This window comes from Ceraceosorus guamensis (genome assembly GCF_003144195.1).
Source record: "Ceraceosorus guamensis strain MCA 4658 unplaced genomic scaffold IE81scaffold_1, whole genome shotgun sequence".
NCBI lineage: Eukaryota > Fungi > Basidiomycota > Exobasidiomycetes > Ceraceosorales > Ceraceosoraceae > Ceraceosorus > Ceraceosorus guamensis.
The window spans coordinates 240,079-258,036 of NW_020289996.1; the positions used below are offsets into that span (position 1 = coordinate 240,079).

The 17,958-nt window shown below is 56.2% G+C and overlaps 6 protein-coding genes across 6 annotated transcripts; 4 read left to right on the forward strand and 2 right to left on the reverse strand.

Moving 5' to 3' along the window:
- Positions 1-1,974: 1,974 nt before the first annotated feature.
- Positions 1,975-3,230, forward strand: IE81DRAFT_2992 (hypothetical protein). Its single transcript, XM_025512198.1, has 4 exons — positions 1,975-2,235; positions 2,322-2,438; positions 2,516-2,578; positions 2,667-3,230. Exons 1-4 carry the CDS (start codon positions 2,114-2,116, stop codon positions 2,980-2,982), a joined length of 618 nt encoding a protein of 205 aa, XP_025373444.1. The 5' UTR covers positions 1,975-2,113; the 3' UTR covers positions 2,983-3,230.
- On the reverse strand, positions 3,174-5,615 carry IE81DRAFT_319171 (threonine dehydratase I). Its single transcript, XM_025512642.1, has 5 exons — positions 5,076-5,615; positions 4,402-4,986; positions 4,109-4,328; positions 3,553-4,025; positions 3,174-3,447 (listed from the first exon to the last, which is right to left on the reverse strand). Exons 1-5 carry the CDS (start codon positions 5,428-5,430, stop codon positions 3,218-3,220), a joined length of 1,863 nt encoding a protein of 620 aa, XP_025373445.1. The 5' UTR covers positions 5,431-5,615; the 3' UTR covers positions 3,174-3,217.
- Positions 5,616-5,867: 252 nt separating this feature from the next.
- Positions 5,868-7,715, forward strand: IE81DRAFT_319172 (prenylated rab acceptor PRA1). Its single transcript, XM_025512643.1, has 6 exons — positions 5,868-6,074; positions 6,154-6,269; positions 6,717-6,790; positions 7,104-7,174; positions 7,270-7,341; positions 7,428-7,715. The coding sequence occupies exons 1-6, from the start codon at positions 6,044-6,046 to the stop codon at positions 7,565-7,567; spliced, it is 504 nt and encodes a 167-aa protein (XP_025373446.1). The 5' UTR covers positions 5,868-6,043; the 3' UTR covers positions 7,568-7,715.
- A 1,915-nt stretch (positions 7,716-9,630) lies between these two features.
- On the forward strand, positions 9,631-12,393 carry IE81DRAFT_3115 (hypothetical protein). Its single transcript, XM_025512441.1, has 3 exons — positions 9,631-9,866; positions 9,969-10,357; positions 10,427-12,393. The coding sequence occupies exons 1-3, from the start codon at positions 9,720-9,722 to the stop codon at positions 12,294-12,296; spliced, it is 2,406 nt and encodes an 801-aa protein (XP_025373447.1). The 5' UTR covers positions 9,631-9,719; the 3' UTR covers positions 12,297-12,393.
- IE81DRAFT_319176 (hypothetical protein) lies at positions 12,377-15,519 on the reverse strand. Its single transcript, XM_025512644.1, has 2 exons — positions 14,700-15,519; positions 12,377-14,586 (listed from the first exon to the last, which is right to left on the reverse strand). Exons 1-2 carry the CDS (start codon positions 15,313-15,315, stop codon positions 12,491-12,493), a joined length of 2,712 nt encoding a protein of 903 aa, XP_025373448.1. The 5' UTR covers positions 15,316-15,519; the 3' UTR covers positions 12,377-12,490.
- Positions 15,520-17,068: 1,549 nt separating this feature from the next.
- Positions 17,069-17,953, forward strand: IE81DRAFT_363287 (hypothetical protein; the record flags this gene model as incomplete). The annotated part of the gene is made up of 2 exons (XM_025516759.1): positions 17,069-17,690; positions 17,764-17,953. The coding sequence occupies exons 1-2, from the start codon at positions 17,110-17,112 to the stop codon at positions 17,951-17,953; spliced, it is 771 nt and encodes a 256-aa protein (XP_025373449.1). The 5' UTR covers positions 17,069-17,109.
- Between the last annotated feature and the right edge of the window lie 5 nt (positions 17,954-17,958).

Below are 17,958 nucleotides of genomic sequence, written 5' to 3' on the forward strand. Positions count from 1 at the left end.
TTGCGTGTATATAGCGGCCCAACCATGATAATCGCAATTAAGGTCGAATAGGAAGGCCATGATGTTCATCCGCGCCGCCCACGCTGAAAAGAGCAGTAGCAGCGTGCCCAGCATCAGCCTTGTTCGCTGATTTACAATTGTGAGCACAACGAACAGCCCAACTACGACCAAAGAATCAATCGAGACTTGCTCGATCAGCTCGCCTTGGACCCGCGCCGCGTTCGTGACTCAGATGGTATGAGTCAAGCAACATCCATAATTAACATCGATCCGTCGCAAGGCTAGCCTACATGCATATATAGCTGCTCACGATGGTTGGTCGCGAAAGGCGACTCATTCACCACGATTCACGATTCAGATTCTGATTGTTCAATCGGTCGATCGTGACTGGAGGCTGTCCCGCACGTCCTTTGGCGAATTGCTCCACACATACACCGGACAAAATGCCGATCGAGGAGGCGATGCATGGCGAGCAGAGCACAAATGTCCGGAGTTCGACCGTATGCGTAATGCGTGCTCTGACCCGGACTGCAAAGTGGCCGTAGGTCTCAGCTATGCTGCGAATTATGCTGAGACTCTCACCACTTGTCCGAGGTATCGCGATACGATGCGGTCGAGGAACAATCTTATGATAGTTTCCTTGTGCACAAGGACCTACGAGTTGAGGATCGAATCGTGAATCGCGCGCACTCTTGACTCAGGCTGGACTCAGCATGCAATAAAATCTTCTGACTTCACCGGTGTCATGCAGTTTGAGTGTGCACAGTATTCGCAGTATAGTCAAGGTCAAGAAAGGGTTCGTGCTCAGCTTAGCATGAAGTGCATGCAGCAGCATCAGGTACCGCGGCTGTTCCTGACGATGGCCGCGCGTGGATATGCCGGCAGCTCAAATTAGCTGTTTGCCGAGACGAGACAGCGTGCGATTCGTGAGCCGTTTAATTGGAGTGCAAATCGAGCTTGATAATCCTGAATGCGTGAAGTAGTCACAATAGTGAATCAAGCGCGCCTGAGCAGCCTTGATCGTACCAGACTGTGACTAGGTCTGTCTCTCTTGACTCGAGATGACTCGGCCACTAGTCAAACAGTGTGCAGCAATGGAGGGCTGTTACAGCCAGCAACAAGCTTGTCCACCATAAGCAGCACAGACGCTCGATGAACTCATGACTGGTGACAAGTAATCTTGAATTTGTAGATCATCTTTTGCTCAGCGAAGCGGTGAATGCACTACGCTAGCGAAGGATGGCCACGGGATATCCGGACGCGCTCGGGGGGGGCCAATTGCAACAGTCAGTCAGTCAAGTCAAGAGTGTTCCGTGCATCTGTCCGCGAGTCACGGACCGGCTGCGTGGAGCAGAAAGAAGCCGAATGCAGTTGTGCAGACGTGTATGTTGCAGCAAGGTACGTGGTGGGCCTACAGGTGGCTCAATAGCCGGCCGGCTTGTCATTTGTCCAGCAACGTCATGGTGGGCTGGCTAGACAAGCTGAAGCGGGGATGGGATTATCCCGGGCATCTGTGCGTTGCTGCACCCACGCCTTGCTTTTCTGTCTGTGACAAGACTTGACCATGCAGCGTTATGGGTGCTCATTTAATCGCTGACAGCTATGCTACACAACTCATCACGATCGACCAGCAGCAGGTGTTGCCGTCTGAGTGCTGGCGGGCAAAGAGAATCTTGAAAGGAGCGGCCCGCCCCCCGCAGCTTCCCTGCACGCAGCAACCAACGGAAGGAGGGGACGCGCTTAGCACCCCGCTAACCTCAGGCGCGTTCACGTGACTACCAAGGGCGTGGCCCGAGCCCTGTCGTGAGTTCAGAGCCACCATGATTTGTGACATTGCCGTCCGTAGTCGCGAGCCCTGCCTTTTAACTATGACTCCACATATCCAGTGCAAGGATCGCTCACAAAGGCAGAGATCGCACAGTCATCCACGCTCGACTCGCCAAACATATCCTATGAAGCGCACCGAGGCAATATTGAGCGCGAGGGTCGCAGCCAGCTTACCATCCATATTCATCGTTCATCGGCCAGCCTCGTGAACGTCCCCACAAGGCCCTGGGCCCTCGAGTTGGACAATCAAGGAGGTGAATCGCGCAGCTCCGCAGTCCTCGTGATCATGACCAATCCCAGCCAAGCTCTGCCAGAGCACTGCTTTTACTGTTTCGATGTGCTCGCGTCGGACTTGCTGGAGGGAACATCGACAGCAAAGCCCAATTTCGACGGTGGGGAAAAGGAATTGTAAGTGTAGAAAGCGATGTTATCGTGGTGTGCCGCACAGTTGCGATTGAAACAGAGGGCTGATATGAGAACGGGCGTACATCCAGTCCAATCTTTGTGACTTGGAACACGACGAAGGACGGGTCGACCAGGCTGAGAGGATGCATTGGCACCTTTGCTGCCAAACCTTTGGCGAAGGGGCTCGCAGAGTATGCGATAATCAGGTGAGGCTAGAAATGCTGAAATACTCAAAGTCTGGCCTCATCTTACAATGCTTATAAGGGCTGCCCGTCTTTCTCAGTGCTTTCGAGGACACCCGCTTCAATCCCATTCGCGAGCGAGAGCTTCCGACGCTGGAGTGCGGGTGAGCAAGCAGCTACTTGGTCAGAATACCCTATCAGCCTGACAAACCAACCTGCGCACTATGGCCGCGATGTCACCCCGTGACGCAGCATCTCGCTGCTCACAGCTTTCGAAGAATGCTCAGACTGGCAAGATTGGCAAGTAGGCCTGCACGGCATCTACATCCACCTGCCGATGCAGAACGGTTCGAGGCACGAGTTGACGGCTACATTCCTGCCGGATGTGATTCCGGCACAAGGGTGGAACAAAGAAGAGGCTATCGATCATGCTATCCGAAAAGCTGGGTTTGGTGGCAAGATTGATCAGAAAGTGAGGGAGAGCTTACGCGTGAGGAGGTACAGAAGCGAAAAGGTGTCGAGAACGTACGAGGAATGGAAAGCGTGGAAGGCTGCTCGCCAATCCTAGCGCTGGCAATTCAAGTCGAAGCGCTTATCCAGAAAGCAAAGCAAGTGATCATGACGGTCGAATTCCGTTCCAAGTCTCATTTTTCATGAACCGCGTGTAACCTAGAGCTCCGAACAACATGATCGCATCACAACGACAGCACCCATCGCTGACCACTTCACTTCACCAATGCACGAATCTTGACACGCTTTGTAGCAGCAATAAGAATTACACAGCATTGATGTTGTTACCATCGTCACGCCAACATGCGCTTGTAAACGATATTGTCCGTCTCTTCCTGATAAGTGTAGCCCAGCTCGTCCAGGTAAGCGTGGAATGCATCCGCATCCTCAGGCGGCACTTGTAGTCCCGCCAACACCTTGGAAGTGTCGCTGCCATGATTACGATAGTGAAAGAGGGTGATGTTCCAACCTGCGTGCAGGCCCTCCAAGAAACGCTTCAACGCTCCTGGTCTCTCAGGGAAGACTGCGAGCAGGGCAAAGAATAGCATGACACGTCAAATCACTCCTCGTAGCGAGCAAATGTAGTGCTCTGCGAGCCGCCGGCGGGACGAAGCAAGGGTAGACTCACTGAACTGGAAAAGTCGCACATTTTCCGCTTGCTTTCCAGACCGACCTCCGACCATGTACCTAGCGTGCGATTTTGCCATCTCGTTATCGCTGATGTCCGTCGCGCGCATGGTGCCGTCCGCCTCGATCGCTCTCATGATGGGGTCGAGCTCTGCGTGCCTTGCCCTGCTCTGCTCAAGAGCCACGGGTTCCATCGATGTGGTGGGTGTCGTCGGATTGCTCTGCTGTCTAGACCCGGCTTGGTGTGGCGAAGGCGCCCGTCCCGGGCTGTCGGTACCTCGACCTGATGGCACTTCTCTGTGCACCGCGGTGGGACCGTGAGCCGAAGCAGCAGCTGCAGGCGCTGGAAGAGCGCCGGTGTTGTTCCCACTCAGCATGAAGGAGAGATAGATGTGAGCTCTGTTCGTGTCTCCCATTCTGTACGAGAACTCGGTCAGATTGCGTGGCTGGATATGCGCGTAGAGTTTCAAGAAGCTGCAGAAGAGAGTGTGTGAATAAGCCGAGATTGTCAGTGTCGCAATGAGAAGAGCTTTCACAGAGGCTGCCAGAAGTCTCACCTGCCACGTTCCTCCGGAATGTCCACCATCAAAAGAACCTCCTTTTGGTCTCCTAACTCGGCTCGTTCGGCGACGAACCGTAACCTTGAGAAGTTCATATTGGCCCCGCTTACGATAGCTGCAAAGCGCTTGCCTGAGCCGTGCAAGCCTTGCTCGGTGACGTATCGCTTCATGCCTGCTACTGCCAAAGCGCCTGCTGGTTCCGGCACGGATCGCGTATCTGTGAAGGGCGGGGAGAGGACTAAGTGCCAGTCACAGATCAAGCTGCGTCAAGCTTCACGGCCAACTCTCACCTTCAAAGACATCGCGAATGGCTGCACAAATCTCATCCGTGTCGACCCGCACGATGCCGTCCACCAGCTCCGCGCACACTCTAAAAGTCTCTTCGCCGATGAGTCGAACCGCTGTTCCATCGGAGAATAGACCGACTTCCTTCAACAACTCCCTCTGCCCCTTGACCAAGCTTCTAGCGAGCGCATCTCCATCATAGGTCTCCACGCCAACGACTTTGACGTGTGGTGGGGCAATGCGCTTCACGTACGCTGCAATGCCTGCCAGCAAGCCACCTCCACCCACGCAGACAAAGACGGCATCTATCCGGCTCATGTCCGTCTGTCTACAAAGCTCTACGCCGACGGTGCCTTGACCAGCAATGACCAGGGGATGGTCGAAAGGAGGAATCAAGGTCAGCCCGTAGGCCGTGGCTAGCCTCCGACATTCCGCTTGAGCTCCATCAAAGTCCGTGCCGTGCAACACCACTTTGGCGCCCAGTCTGCGCACTGCGTCCACTTTGATGGATGGGGTGCCCATCGGCATGACGATGGTGCAGGGGATGGACAAGTGCAAACCTGATAGCGCGACACCTTGAGCATGATTGCCTGCACCAGCACACGGTGCATGAGGCGCGCGGAGGAGTGAGTATGGTTGGACCTCACCGCGGGCGCGCTGGACGAGTTGCAAGACTTACCAGCACTACACGCAATGACGCCTTTCCACTTGCTCTCGCCTTGCAGACTCCTCATCATATTGTAAGCACCTCGAAGCTTGAAGCTGAAGACAGGTTGTAGATCTTCCCTCTTCATGAACACATCACAGCCCAATCTGCTAGAGAGGTTGGTAGCGGTCTGGAGCGGAGTCGATTTGACTAGATCGTACACGTCTGCGCTGAGCGTCAGTCGAAGGTAATCGGGCGTTCCGTCTGCCAAGACATGGTGAGGAGGCAAGTCGTAGGACTGGGTGCCGCTTGACGAAGATTGCGCTTGAGCCTCGGGAAAAGGACCCGGTTGCCAGGCCGGGAGTCTGCTCGTTGATGGGGCAGTCATGGAGACATGCGATGTGGGCAGGCGGCGGCTCGCTCGTACAAAGGCGGATCGTGGGTTGTTGGCCTTGCGGCTTGAGCGAGCGGATGAATCGAATGTGACGGCTGATGAGTTCCTGTTCAGCAGAGGCGGGAGTGAAGAGCGTGATTACTCGGGAATCACCAATGAAATTTCGCTGTGGAGGCTACGGTAAACGGTTCGTGACTCACGACTCCCTCGTGAGTGCATCCGAGAAGAAAAGCACGAGCAACGGCCGGGCTCGTTTGCATGACCCTCTATCGTGCGAGAAGCGGCCACCAATGCGCGCTTTGGGCGGAGTTCGCTACACCAAAGGGGGCGCAGGCATGCACGCGCAGCCACGGGAACGATGATACAGCGCAGCAGTTGTGAGTCGTGCAAGGTCGGGGGCATCGACCCAGCATTCGCAGGCCTCGAACGATACACGACACCCACCATCATCGCATACACACGCACTACTGATATACGTTTCAAAGCAAGCAACGCAACTCTCTGCGGACGCTCATAGCAAGATCGCATAGCTGGACGATCCCGAAACCTACGACGCCGTCCCCGAGCACGATCATTCGCAAAAGCTAGCGATCATTACAGCTTCATCATGTCTCAATTCCTCGAGATTGCACTGAAGAGTAAGTCAACGGAAGGGGCGTCCTGTGCCATTCATCTGCGTATGCGATGGACGTTGACTCTTCCGATCATTTCACGCAGTTCCCGAGACGATCAAGGGATTCAGGCAAGAACGCTTGTCTCATCTTAGACCGCTCAACGAATTCTTTGACCATCAGCGCATCTCAAAGCCCAACGATCTCAACGAGGCCACCCAGGTACGTGCTTGCCAACAGTCTCGGTGGATGCTGGAAGGACGTGTCATACAGGCCATATCAGATGGCACATTTCGTCCTTGGAGCTCTGTTGGGAAGCGACGCGAATGATTGGTAATGGAAGGCCGTGAGGAGGAGGAAGAGCGTCTGCAAAGCTGAATGAATCGACGTGCTCTAGCGGACAAGGAGCGATTGAGAGAGAGAGTAGGGACAAGATGGCAGCTACATAGGGCCAGGCCTAGTCTGCAGCTGGGCTGCATCTCGATCTCACGTACGCTCAGCATCGCTGTCAGGTGTTGTGCACCACCTGCAGCTTCTCATTGCGCAGCGAAGGGTTTGGGGGGGGGGGGCGTCGTTTAATTCTCATGCCACGCCGCTCCCAAGCTGCGCATTATATGGAACACGCTTTCCGAAGTTCTCGCTGACGCTTCTTTCCGCCTCGTTCCGCAGCGGATCACTTACAACACGAGGCATTTTTCTGGAAATTATGCAGTAGTCGTGGGCATCCTAACAGTCTATGGTCTGTGCGTAAGCGTTTTGAGGCTCTAGGGTTCGGGGAGAAGCAGGGCTCACCCGCGAGAGAAACCTGGCGAAAAGGACGTTGGCTGGTTTTTGACCACTGCTTAGTGGGCCTTGCTTTCCTAAACGAGGATGAGGAAAAGGCTTGGAGCACGGACAGTGCGGCAGAGTGTGCAGGACTGAGCGGGCTTAGAAGGAGGGAGACCTCTTGGTGCGCGGTCTTTACTGGGTCGCGTTGCTCCTTCTTCTCGCTGCAATGCCTGTTCCGAATACACAAGACATCGGGCTGACTCTTGGGAATCCCCGCGGGATCGTCAGCATCACCTCTCCTCTTCTTCTCATTGCTGTTGGCTTTCTGGTCGGAGGGTTCGTCTTGATCAATCGATTTGGTGAGTGCTCAGACCAGGATTCTGAGGCCAGTCTAGGGGACCGAACTCCAGCAGCTGATATGATGCCTACATCCTCTTGCCTTGGCGCCCCAAAGCACCGGAGCCCATGCAGGTGGGCGACCACGTCATCACTCAAAGAGGTCTCTACACTGCGCTTTTCGTCATCGGTGAGTAGCGTGTGTGCTTTTCAGCATCTGTTTGCATGCTCAAATGAGCACTAAGTATGCTCGAACTCAATCGCATCTACCCACAGGCTTGCCCTTGCTTTGGATCGCGTCACCTTTTGCCCTCTTCTTCTGGTTGGTGGGAAGCAGCGCTATACTGGTCTTGGGACACGCGGCATTCATCGAACCGCCGGTGCAGAGCGAGTACACTGGCTTGGAGGCGGTGTAGGGAGAGGTGCACATTATGCAGCAGCTAGAAGCTCGAAGTGGAGGTGGGGAAGTCTAGACGTCATCTGATGGGGAGGTTCAAAGTGCTCTGAGGGGCTTTGTAATGTCACACGTGTCCAGATGCTCCTGGCGATTTGGTGCATGAGAGTGTGTCACTTGAGTGCTTCCTTGACGTGAAGTGCTCGGGCAGGAAAGGCAGAGATGGGTTTGCTCGATCAGTCAAGAATTGATTACGCCAGGCTAGTGACTGGGGAAGCGAGAAAGGCATGCGGCAACGGGATGGCTCACGTGATTGTTCGACTTGGAGCGGCGCTCGACGGCCGACGAGGGCGAAGATATGTGCTGCCAAGCTCCAATCGGAAGAAGGCTCACTCGACTCGCTGTTTAGGCATGAGGATGCAGGCACGGCGAAGCCCGCGGGCTGGCTTGAGTGATCCGATGAGAATATGTTTTCCAAAGTCGAAATCTTAAGGAGCAGACCGAGAGACCGACGCTTGACCGATGATGCGCGTCAGCGCGATGTGGACCGGACGAACCGCGTGAAATGAAATGCAAGCTGTCAGTCAGTCCGGCGTGCACGCGTGTGCAGGCCCGGGCTGTGGCAGTGCGGAGCTCAGCAGCGCGGCAGCACGCGTGACTCGACCTGGAGTCTTGCCTCGTGTCTTGTCTTGAGCTTGCTCGCATGCTGCACATTCGTCATTGATCACTGACGCGCGGCTCCTGATCGCTGCCTGCCTGAAAAGGAGGTTACAAAGCCCAGGCGGACGTCTGTTATTAAGTGATCGATCGAGGCTACGCGCTGACGCTTCTGCTGCGTCGAACGGGTCTTGTGCATGGCGCGCTCATCGCGCCGACGCGCATTCGTCGCCCCATCATTCGCAGCGCCAGCATGCATGCAGCAAGGTCTTTTTCTCTTCGGCTTTTCTGCCGTCTTGCTGAAACGCGCTGCAGAGAATCTCGCTGCACGATGATCTGCAAAGCGAATTCGCCGACGCATCTCTGCGCAGAACAACCGCCGAGCCTCAGGCTGATGTTGAGTTCAGCAGCACCGCGCGCGCGCGCGCGCAGACATGCACGCCAACATTCGTGAATTATACGAATCGTGATTGGGACTCCAAGTGCTGCCAGACAAGTTGGATGCTGTTTTTTTGCAAGTAAGAGATTCGGTGGTCCGACCAGCCTTCACGAACCTTGGACAATTGGGTGAGAAGACAAGATTGAAAGCTGTATGCGTGCGTGCGTGACAGTAGTGCTCGATGTATCGACGCGCAGCAGCGATCGAGCGCTCAACGCGGTCTGTACAACACGCATGCGGGCGCGCGTCCACAAGCTCCTTGTCTCACCTCAAGCCACATCGCGTGCCTTGTCCTTGATTACTCGGATTCCAGCTGCATCATGGCTGCCATGGGCTATGCTGCTGACTGAACGCTCAAATGGCACCACCGAGCGGACGCAAGTGAGACTTAATAATAATAATAATGCTGCTTAGTCTCCAGTGCAGAACAATTCGAATCACCACAATGTCGGCCAGCACGCAGGGGGCGCAGTGACCAATGAAGCGGTCATATCCAACCTAAAGCGAGTCTGAGTGGAAATTGACTTCATTCACATTGCGATCGCTGTGACCACAACGCCGATCAAGTCCGACTCGATTGCTGCTGCTGCTGCTGCTGCTGCTCCTTCCGTACTCCAGCCCGCGATGACTCTCGAAGCGAACCTCTTCGTTCTCTAATCTTTTGCGCCAGCTTGGTCATCCGTCGCACGTACCTGGCCAGGCCTGGTTCACTCCTCCACTCACATCTCGCTCTACCAGCGACGAGCTGATTTAAGCCACATGGCTGCATCGCGCTCAACAACATACTGACACGCACTCCCTCTCCCACTCTGCGACGACTGATCCCTACCTTGCGCTGCGCAACATCTTGATCGGCTCGACGTCGGACTGGATCGCATCCAAGAGCAGTGATCCCCCATTTCTGCTGCATTCTCAGCTCTGCAACCCGCCACGCCAAACAAGGACCGGCGATCAAGCTATCCCTCTTTTGCAGTGTCTTTCACCCCACTCCTCTGGTCAGCAGTCCGCCCCAAGCAGCATCGACGTTTGTGCGAGATCGATAGCAGACTCGCTTTTCCTACGAGGCGAGCGTCCTGCGATGATCAACTCGTTGGTGCGCGCACCATGCGATCTCAGCTTGCACTTGGTCAGCGAAGACATCTTTATCCACCCACCACCGCCTTCAGCAGGCGACATACCGGGAGATGACAAGACTCTGAATGGCGTGGTGGAGCTCAGATGCCCGGTGAGTGGCAGCTTCCGCGCCAAGCGTGCGCATTCGGCCGCATAGCTGACTTGACCACACCACACCACACCTCGCCGCGCTCGCTCGCTGCTGCGCGGCCAGTCGGAACGGACGATCGACAAGCTCAAAGTGACGCTGCAATCTCAGCAGACTTTGGCCATTCCCGAAACCTTGACCACTTCTTTGGGTACTACGATCAACACGACGAGGTACGAGGAGAAGACGTTGATGGAAAAGGTTGTGGAGATCACCTCGGATGGCAGCGGTGGCTTGCAGCATCACCACCATCGAAAGAGAGCGCACAAGTTGAGCTTTGGTGCGGGTCATGCCGCTGCCGCTGCCTCTGGAACGAGCTCGGGCGCTTCTAGTCCGAGCGTGGAACATAGCGAGAGCGCCGCGATGCAGTACCAGCAGGGTGGAGCAGCTGGGACTACATCCACGGAGGCTGCCGCCGCAGAGGATGGCATACATCTCGATAAGGGAGTGCACGGGTGAGTGATCAAGCCGAAGTGAGACATCACAAGGCGATCACGCACAGGCCGTCGCTAAGCGCTGACCAGTCTCCGAGAATTGCTACCTGTGCCTGGCCCCAGCTTCGAGTTCTCCTTCATCATCCCTTCCACCTCTCCTCCTTTCGAGAGGCATCGGAACGGCAGGGTGAGGTACATGATCACTGCGACCGCCTTTGGAGCAGGGCGTGGAAGGAGCGCAATCATCGCCTCTCGCGAAGTGTTTGTGATGCTCCACGTCTCTACGGATGGCGGACCCGCCGCGCTGGATGTGCAGTACCATGATGTGCACGAAGCGCTGGGTGCCATGAGCATCTCGCTGACGTCTGCAAGTCTCACAGTCGGAGGCACCGCGAATCTCAGCGTCTACCATCCCGACCCTCCGCCGGGTCTCAACGTACACGTCATTCGGGTCTTTTTGGAACAGAATGTGGAGGTATTTTCAGAGGTCAGAAAGGGATGGGTCAAGATACCTACGGAAAAGTTTAGATTGTGGGAGCGCGGGTACATGCCGTACAAGGCGAAACAGATCGATGCTTACGTCACGCCGGAAGATGCATTTTGGATCTCGGACTCGGAAGGTGGGCCTGGGCATATTGGCAAATCGGGGTCTCCAACCATACCTGCCAACCAGGCATCCTTCCTCCAGGATCACGCAAGGAGCGGGTATCGCGTCAAGTCGGTGATTCGCCTCCCCGATGACAACACGATTCGCCCATCCACTGTCAAGGGCTCGCGAGCCGAAGTTCGCGTGTCCCACGATTTGGGTTGCGAAGTCTACTTCTCGCGGCTCAGCGTCATCGACGATCGCGAAAATAGCGAATCTTTGGGCAAACCCAAAGTGCAGGTGTTTAGCATGCGAAGAGCGACCATCGTGCCCAGCTGTTGCTGCACTTTCGACACGATCCACTTGCCGCCTTACTCGCTAGAGAGCCCAGTCGGGAGCAGACCTGTCAGCCCCACGCTGGGTTTTGCTGCTGGGTCACCGGTCAACGGACACTTGCCTCCTCCGCGGGCCAGTGCAAACTCCAACTCGGCAGCCGCATCGCAGCATGGAGAACATCATACAGACCACGAACATCGAAGACTTGCTCAGACTCTCCGAGCAGCTCTGCCAAACGCCATGGGCCCTCATCACGGCTCATCTTTGGGCTCGTACCGCTCAGCGCCCTCTTCGAGACCCTCATCGCGGGACGTATCACCCACGCGTCCGGTCTATTCGCGGCAAAGCAGCTTCAGCAACTTCTTGCACGGTCATGGACGCAGGTCGCGCAACAGCAGTCCTGAGAGACGGTCTTCGGGCGATGTGAATGCCAGTGGCTTGAACTCTCCGCAGAACACCGCTCAGGCCAATCACGACCATGGCGCGCACAGATCTCGTGGCAGAGCGGGATTGTTGCAAGGTTTCACACCCGCTCATCAAGCAGCGCCATCCCAGAATTACCCAGCAGCTTCTTCTGGACAGTCTCAGCACAACGTCCATGCCAATGCGCACCCTACGTACGCTTCCACCTCCACTGCGCCTTCGTCGGGTACCAGCACTCCCAGATCCTTGCCCGCCTCCTATCCCTGGGCTTCTTCCGGTCTACCGCCCCGCACTTCGTCCAGCCACAACACTTGCAATTGCGGCAGGACGACGGCAGAATTGGCAGAGGCGGAAGCTAGACTTTTGGAAGGTGTTCCCACTGCTCCTGGATTGCCCTCTGATCCCGAAGAAGGTGCGGTCCCGCCACCTTGGACACCTCCTTCTAGACCTGCTAGTCCGGCGGACAACTTTCACAGAGCTCCGTTCGTCATGCCAGGCAATAGTCTGAATCCCTCGCCTTTGGCCAGCCCACCCAACGGCTTCACCCCACCCGGCACTACACCCTCGACGGAGAATAGACCTTCAAAGTTGGCTGCGGAACTCGCCGCGTCTTGAATTTGAAGACTGGTCGTAAATAGAACTCTTCAGCACACAACACCACTTTTACAGAACAGACCATGACCATGTAGCGTCGCGCCCCCCGCCGCATCAAAATAGAAATGTATCATTATGCGCGAAAAAAAAAGTAGCTTTTGAGTCTAGGTGACGAGGGGATCGTGACTGATTAGCTCGTGGCACCGGCGCTAGAATCAACCCTCGCTGCTCTCGTCTAGATAGACCGACCCTCGCGCAAGAGCCCTGAGCCACTCGTCGCCCATGCCATCTCGCATAGCCTCTATACGTTTTCTAAAATCATCCTTGCCAGTCTGAGCTGCGCTCTTTGACTGGCTTTGCGAAACGCGACCTGTGGAAGCAGGCGCATCATCAGACCTTGCTTCAAGCGACGCTCCGCTCGGCTCCGGGATGCCCAAAGAAGTCGTACTGGGGTCGTAAAGACTTGCAGTGACCGTTTTGCGTCGAGCTGTCAAAGAGGCGGCGTCGAAGCGTCCGCCAGCTCTTGTGCGCGCAGTCGTCACGACTCTATCGGCATCGAGCGAAGAAGCATCGCTAGGTATGGCAGCGTCGTCCACGGATCGCCCAGCTACTCTCGATGGTAGCCCCTGGGTCGAAATGCCTGCGAGCCCCTGTAGCGTCTGTGACCTGCTTGGCAGAACCGCGTGTCGCGATGATGAAGCGCTAGCTGCACCCAGTGTGGAGGCGGAGCTCAGCACGCGAGGTCGACCGGCACCATCCGCATCTCCGCTCGACTCGCGAGACAGCAATGCGGCGGCAGCACCAGTTTTGCGAGAAATACTCGCAGTACCAGGCGCAAGGAACGATTGAGGCCTTGCGCGTGGTCCGTCATTGCCATTTGTGCGCGCCTGCAGTCTTGCGGCAGGCAGATCATTTGGTACATCGTCGAGCTGTCTAGCTTTGCCTTTTGGGCTAGGGATGACATTCGCCTTTTCCGCTTCGCCGAGGGCAACGTCGAGCTTGCCAGCCAACGCTGCCCTCTTGACTAGATCAGAGTCGGAGATCTCTTGAGGTGTAGGAGTGGGCAGTGCCGCTGCTGTCAGCGGCGCAACTTCTTCTTCCTGGCCGAGCTCCACTATCCTCCTTGCCCTCCGCTTGGCCGTCGTGCCGGGTGCGGGAGAGGTGGGGCGGTGCCCGTCTGCGCTTTGAACTTTAGCTAGGCCAGATGCGGTGCTCGGATCCTTTACGCGATGTCGCACAGCCACTACAGGCGGCTCAGCCTGTTGGCTTTCCAGGCGTACTGGTGCCTCCTCGACGCTGAGCTCCTCCGCAGCTGGCGTAGACTCGCGGCCTATGCGAGCTAGCATGGTAGGTACTCTTTCCGCCACGCGCTGTTTCTCAAAGTAGCCAGGTGCCTCACCGTCCAGTCGGATCCGAGCAATCTCCCTTCCCTCTCGCGCAAATTCGACAAATACATCCACGCGCGGATCAGCGTCTTCCATGAACAGAGCACCCTTGGTGTAAATTTCTTCGAGGTTTTGCAAGACCGCAAGCCGTCCCACCTCGCTCGCCTCCGCTAGCTCTGTGCCGCGCAAATCGATTCGCCGCAGCTCTTTAAGGTCCTCAGCTCCCGCAAGACTCTCCAATCTGTTGTTGGCAAGATTAAGAGCTTCGATATTGGGTATCGCCAAAGAGATGTGCCAGACGGTCTCGATCAGGTTGCCCTCGAGATTGAGCAGCTTCAGATTGGGAAGCAGGTTCAATGAGGGGGGTGCAGAGATGAGCAGATTGGACGAGAGATCCAATGATGTGAGATTTGAGAGCAGGTCTGCAGGTGGGGAGAAGAAAGTCAGGGAATTGTCCGGCAAAGCGAGATGTCGCAAGAAGTGCCAGGACAAGAAAGGAAGAGCAGCTTGACCAGATGCATGAGCATCATCAACTGACGAGAGACCACCCAAACTCGCTGTAGAGGGTGGAGAGTCTCCCGGCTGCTGTCGCGTGTCCGCCACTGGTGGCTGATCTACTGGGGCAGGAGAGTGTATGCGACGCTGCGCAGGTTTCACCTGCTCCCCCCTGCGTCTTCTCACGTCCAACTTGACCGCATCCACCAGCAGATCCGTCACATCTTCCAGCCCAGAGTTTCTTAGCGTCAAGCTGCGAAGTTGGATGCTGAGCCTGTCCCACCCGAGTAGGCTGCTGGGGTCGATCTCGTCTAATTCCAAGGTTTGAATGTTTTTGAACACGTCTAGGGGCACCAAAGAGCTGCCGGGCGAGTCTTCGAACGACTCGATCAGCTTGATCGGGAGCGGCCCCAGCCGCAACCTCGGCACCTCTGAAGGATCAGGGCAACACTCGTCAGCATCAATTCAAGCAGGGGCAGAGATGTCATGCCATGTGCTGGCAAAGGCCAGATGTAAGTATATGCCGCGCATGGCGCGCACTCACTGGTGAATGCAGAGTAGATGAATTTGACATCCTTCAAGGGATCACCTTTTTCGCTGCTGCCCGACCACCAACCAGTCAAGGTGCTGGCTCCGCTGAGCGCCGTCAAAGCACTCCTGACGCTGCCCACGCTCATCGTATCGGTATCCCTAGGCTTTCTGCCACCTCGCTGAGCATGAGCCGATACATAGCTGAAAGAGCTGACAGGCCTGGCCGATCGAGGTATCCTCACGTCCAAAGATCCGACCGGGAGACCCAACGCCTCGAAGCGTAGCAAAAGGTAGTACAGATGATGCGTGTTCAAAGGCAGCGCCTTTGGAGTCGGTTGTGGTTTAGCACGTGGTCGCGAAGCCTGCAAGTCAGATGGGGCATGATTTCCAGAGGCGGTTGAGGCGGTTCTTTGTCGAGCTTCGGGCGCATTGCTGGCCGATTGCAGGCCAACCCAAGAAGCCGATGGCAGCGTCAACCAGGACAAGGTGGAGGGACTGGAAGATGTTGCGCTGTTGGTAGTGCTGGCTCGGGCTTGTTGCGAGCTCGACTGCCCGGCCAAGGCGACTGCGTTGCTTCGAATGTAGGTGGCATAGGCTGCCAGCCATTCGTCGCCGGCTTGCGTCTCCATGATGGACCATCAGATATCTTCTTGAGCAGGGCACCACCTATGGCGTTCCACAGAGTGCTGTGACTACCCGCCCTCTACAAGATGCAGGTGCATGCGCTTACCCGTACATCAGCATCCGCCTCCCTGCTCGATCCGTGATGCTGCGTGAGGCGAGGGGCTTGACATGTGAAGGGGTAGAGGGATCGGCATTCGTGCCGGCATGGTACCGTATTTGAAGAAAAGACAGACAGCAGCAGCCAAAAGCGGCAATCAACACTCGCGACTGACTCGCACTCACACTCATCACACTAACGACTAGTTCTGACTCCTATAGCTGCGCTAGGCAGCAGCAGCAGGGCGGGGCTTCTAATCGCCACAACTCGTGACTCGTGACTGAATTGATCGATCGGCTGCGAGCTCCGGCATGTACGCGTGCTGCGCGCGACTGTTTGACTCGCGACTGCACGGTCGCGATCTCGCGCGCTCCACATCGCGCCCAACACATACTCTCGTGACTGACTCGCGACTTTGACTGTATAGGCTCAGGAATACCGGTATGTGATGATAGCACGCAATCTTGATGAATCCTAGCGTCACAATAAATCACCCACACTTTGACTATGACTGCACGAATTCATCCTCATCAAGTCTCGGAAACGCTCCTCAGAGGTGTCGAGTCACGAGTGTATATCGCTACACCGTAGCTCGGCACCCCGCGACAGCATCACAACATCCCGCGATCCTCTTCCTTCGTCCCACCCAACACTCACCACTGAAAATTCGTGGCGCCCCGCCGTCTCGCGCCAACGCCGAGCGCCCAACGCCGAGAGCCGCGCTGCCGTTCGTTCGCTCATTCTTCGCAAAGCTCACCCAGCACAGGCGGGATGCGACTCAGCCTTGCAAGGGCCTACAATGCAGTCGCAATCTGATGATGCTAAGCTTTCTCGGCTTTTTACTGGCCTCGCTCGATCGTGACTTTGATCGACCCAGCGATGGATCCGCAGTGACAGCTGTAGAGGACAGTCGGCCGCGGCTACTGTCGCAATCAAGTGCGCGTGAACGACAATCAGTCACGAGTGCAGATCCGATATGAAGTGGGCCTGTCGTCTTTCGTGCTTTCGTGTCAGCCAAGCTATCCAACATTCGTGATTGCCGTCTGATTGATGCAAGGCGAATGAGATTGGGCGCAGTGGGCTGTCGGCCCTCGCGGGCGCCTGATCTCGCAAGCCGGCAAAGTGAGCGCCAACGCGGACCGATCTTCACGTTGAGAGAAGCAGTACGCCTCCGGTTCGAGATATTGTACGCACGCCGCAGTTGATCCGAATAAGATGCTCTCTGGACGAGGAGCAGGGAGGTGAGGGAGAAAGCTCTCGCAAGAAGCTTCTCAAAGCGCCTCGAGCCACGAGACAAGCAGGCGGCCTCAGAGATAAAGTATCGATGTAGGGTGTATGACGTACCGTTCAGCTTAAAAGGCCATGACACTGTGTACGGCTCCCCTCGCCTTTCGCATTTTGATCCCCGCGAAGCTGGCCTTCACATTGCAGTTCTCTCGCGAGCTTCCACATCCCTTCGGAGCTGGTCTCCACAAGAGGACACGTCACTGAGTTTCGATGACCCCGTCAAATCCGCAGCCTCTTGCCATCACTGACCCAGGCACGTCGCGAAGATCAACCGTCTCATTCGCACCACCCGAAACTCATTAAAGTCTCAGATCTTTCTGCACAGTCTACGATTTCCAGCTTCGCCAAGCTCGCCTCCGAAGAACTTCTGGGTACGACGACCTCCGTCCCTAGCCCTGTTGTCAAAGTCGACAGCATGAAGCTGGCGCAAACGAGCTCCGCAGCTTTCATTTGGCTTGCACTGGCCCAGGGCAGAGAAGCTCGCCCAAGCTTCTCGCAAGGCTCGCAGCAGAGCGACGATGCATCAGCGCTCCTGCAGTGGCGAGGTCTGACGACACCTTGGACGGACCAAGCCGTGTTCGCTCGAGGTGTGACGGACTCTTCGTTGCCAGTCGGAACGAGCAATGGTAGGGTGTCTGAGCTGACCAGACACTTCTCGGACCTCGACAAGCCGTCGACGATAGCGCAGCACGAGGTTTCGACCAAGCACATCGTACCCGCGACCCAGGAGGCGCTGCAAAAAAGTCCTTCGTTTCACGAGCCAACGCTGCCCAAGACGTCGGAGATCATACCGGCACTTCCTGAAACGCTCGATAAGAGCCCATCGCTGATCGAGCCGGACAAGACTCTGGCAAAGGCGCCCTCCTTCTCGAAGCATTCCGGCATGCACATCCGTGATCATGCGGCGGTGCAAGGACCTAATTCGCTTACTGCAGAGAAGCCCAAGAGCTCGGTCCTGAGCAAATTCAAAAAGTTTGGCAAGTGGGGTCTCGGAGTGTGAGTTGACTCTGCTCCTCGTTCCCGAACTTGTCCATCCCGCTGACCATTGCTAGCCTCGTCGAATGAACAGGGGCGCTACCGCAGGCTTGCTGACAGGAGCTGGTCTTCTTGTCCACCACCAGAACGATGATATAAAGAAGGTGCAGCAGTCGCAAGACGAGATGTGGAGGAAGTACCACTTGTATCAATACGAAACCGGAACCAAACCCAAGCTTAAGCCTGGCCTTGGCGACTACGTCAAAGGCGGTCAGGGTTGGTAATCATG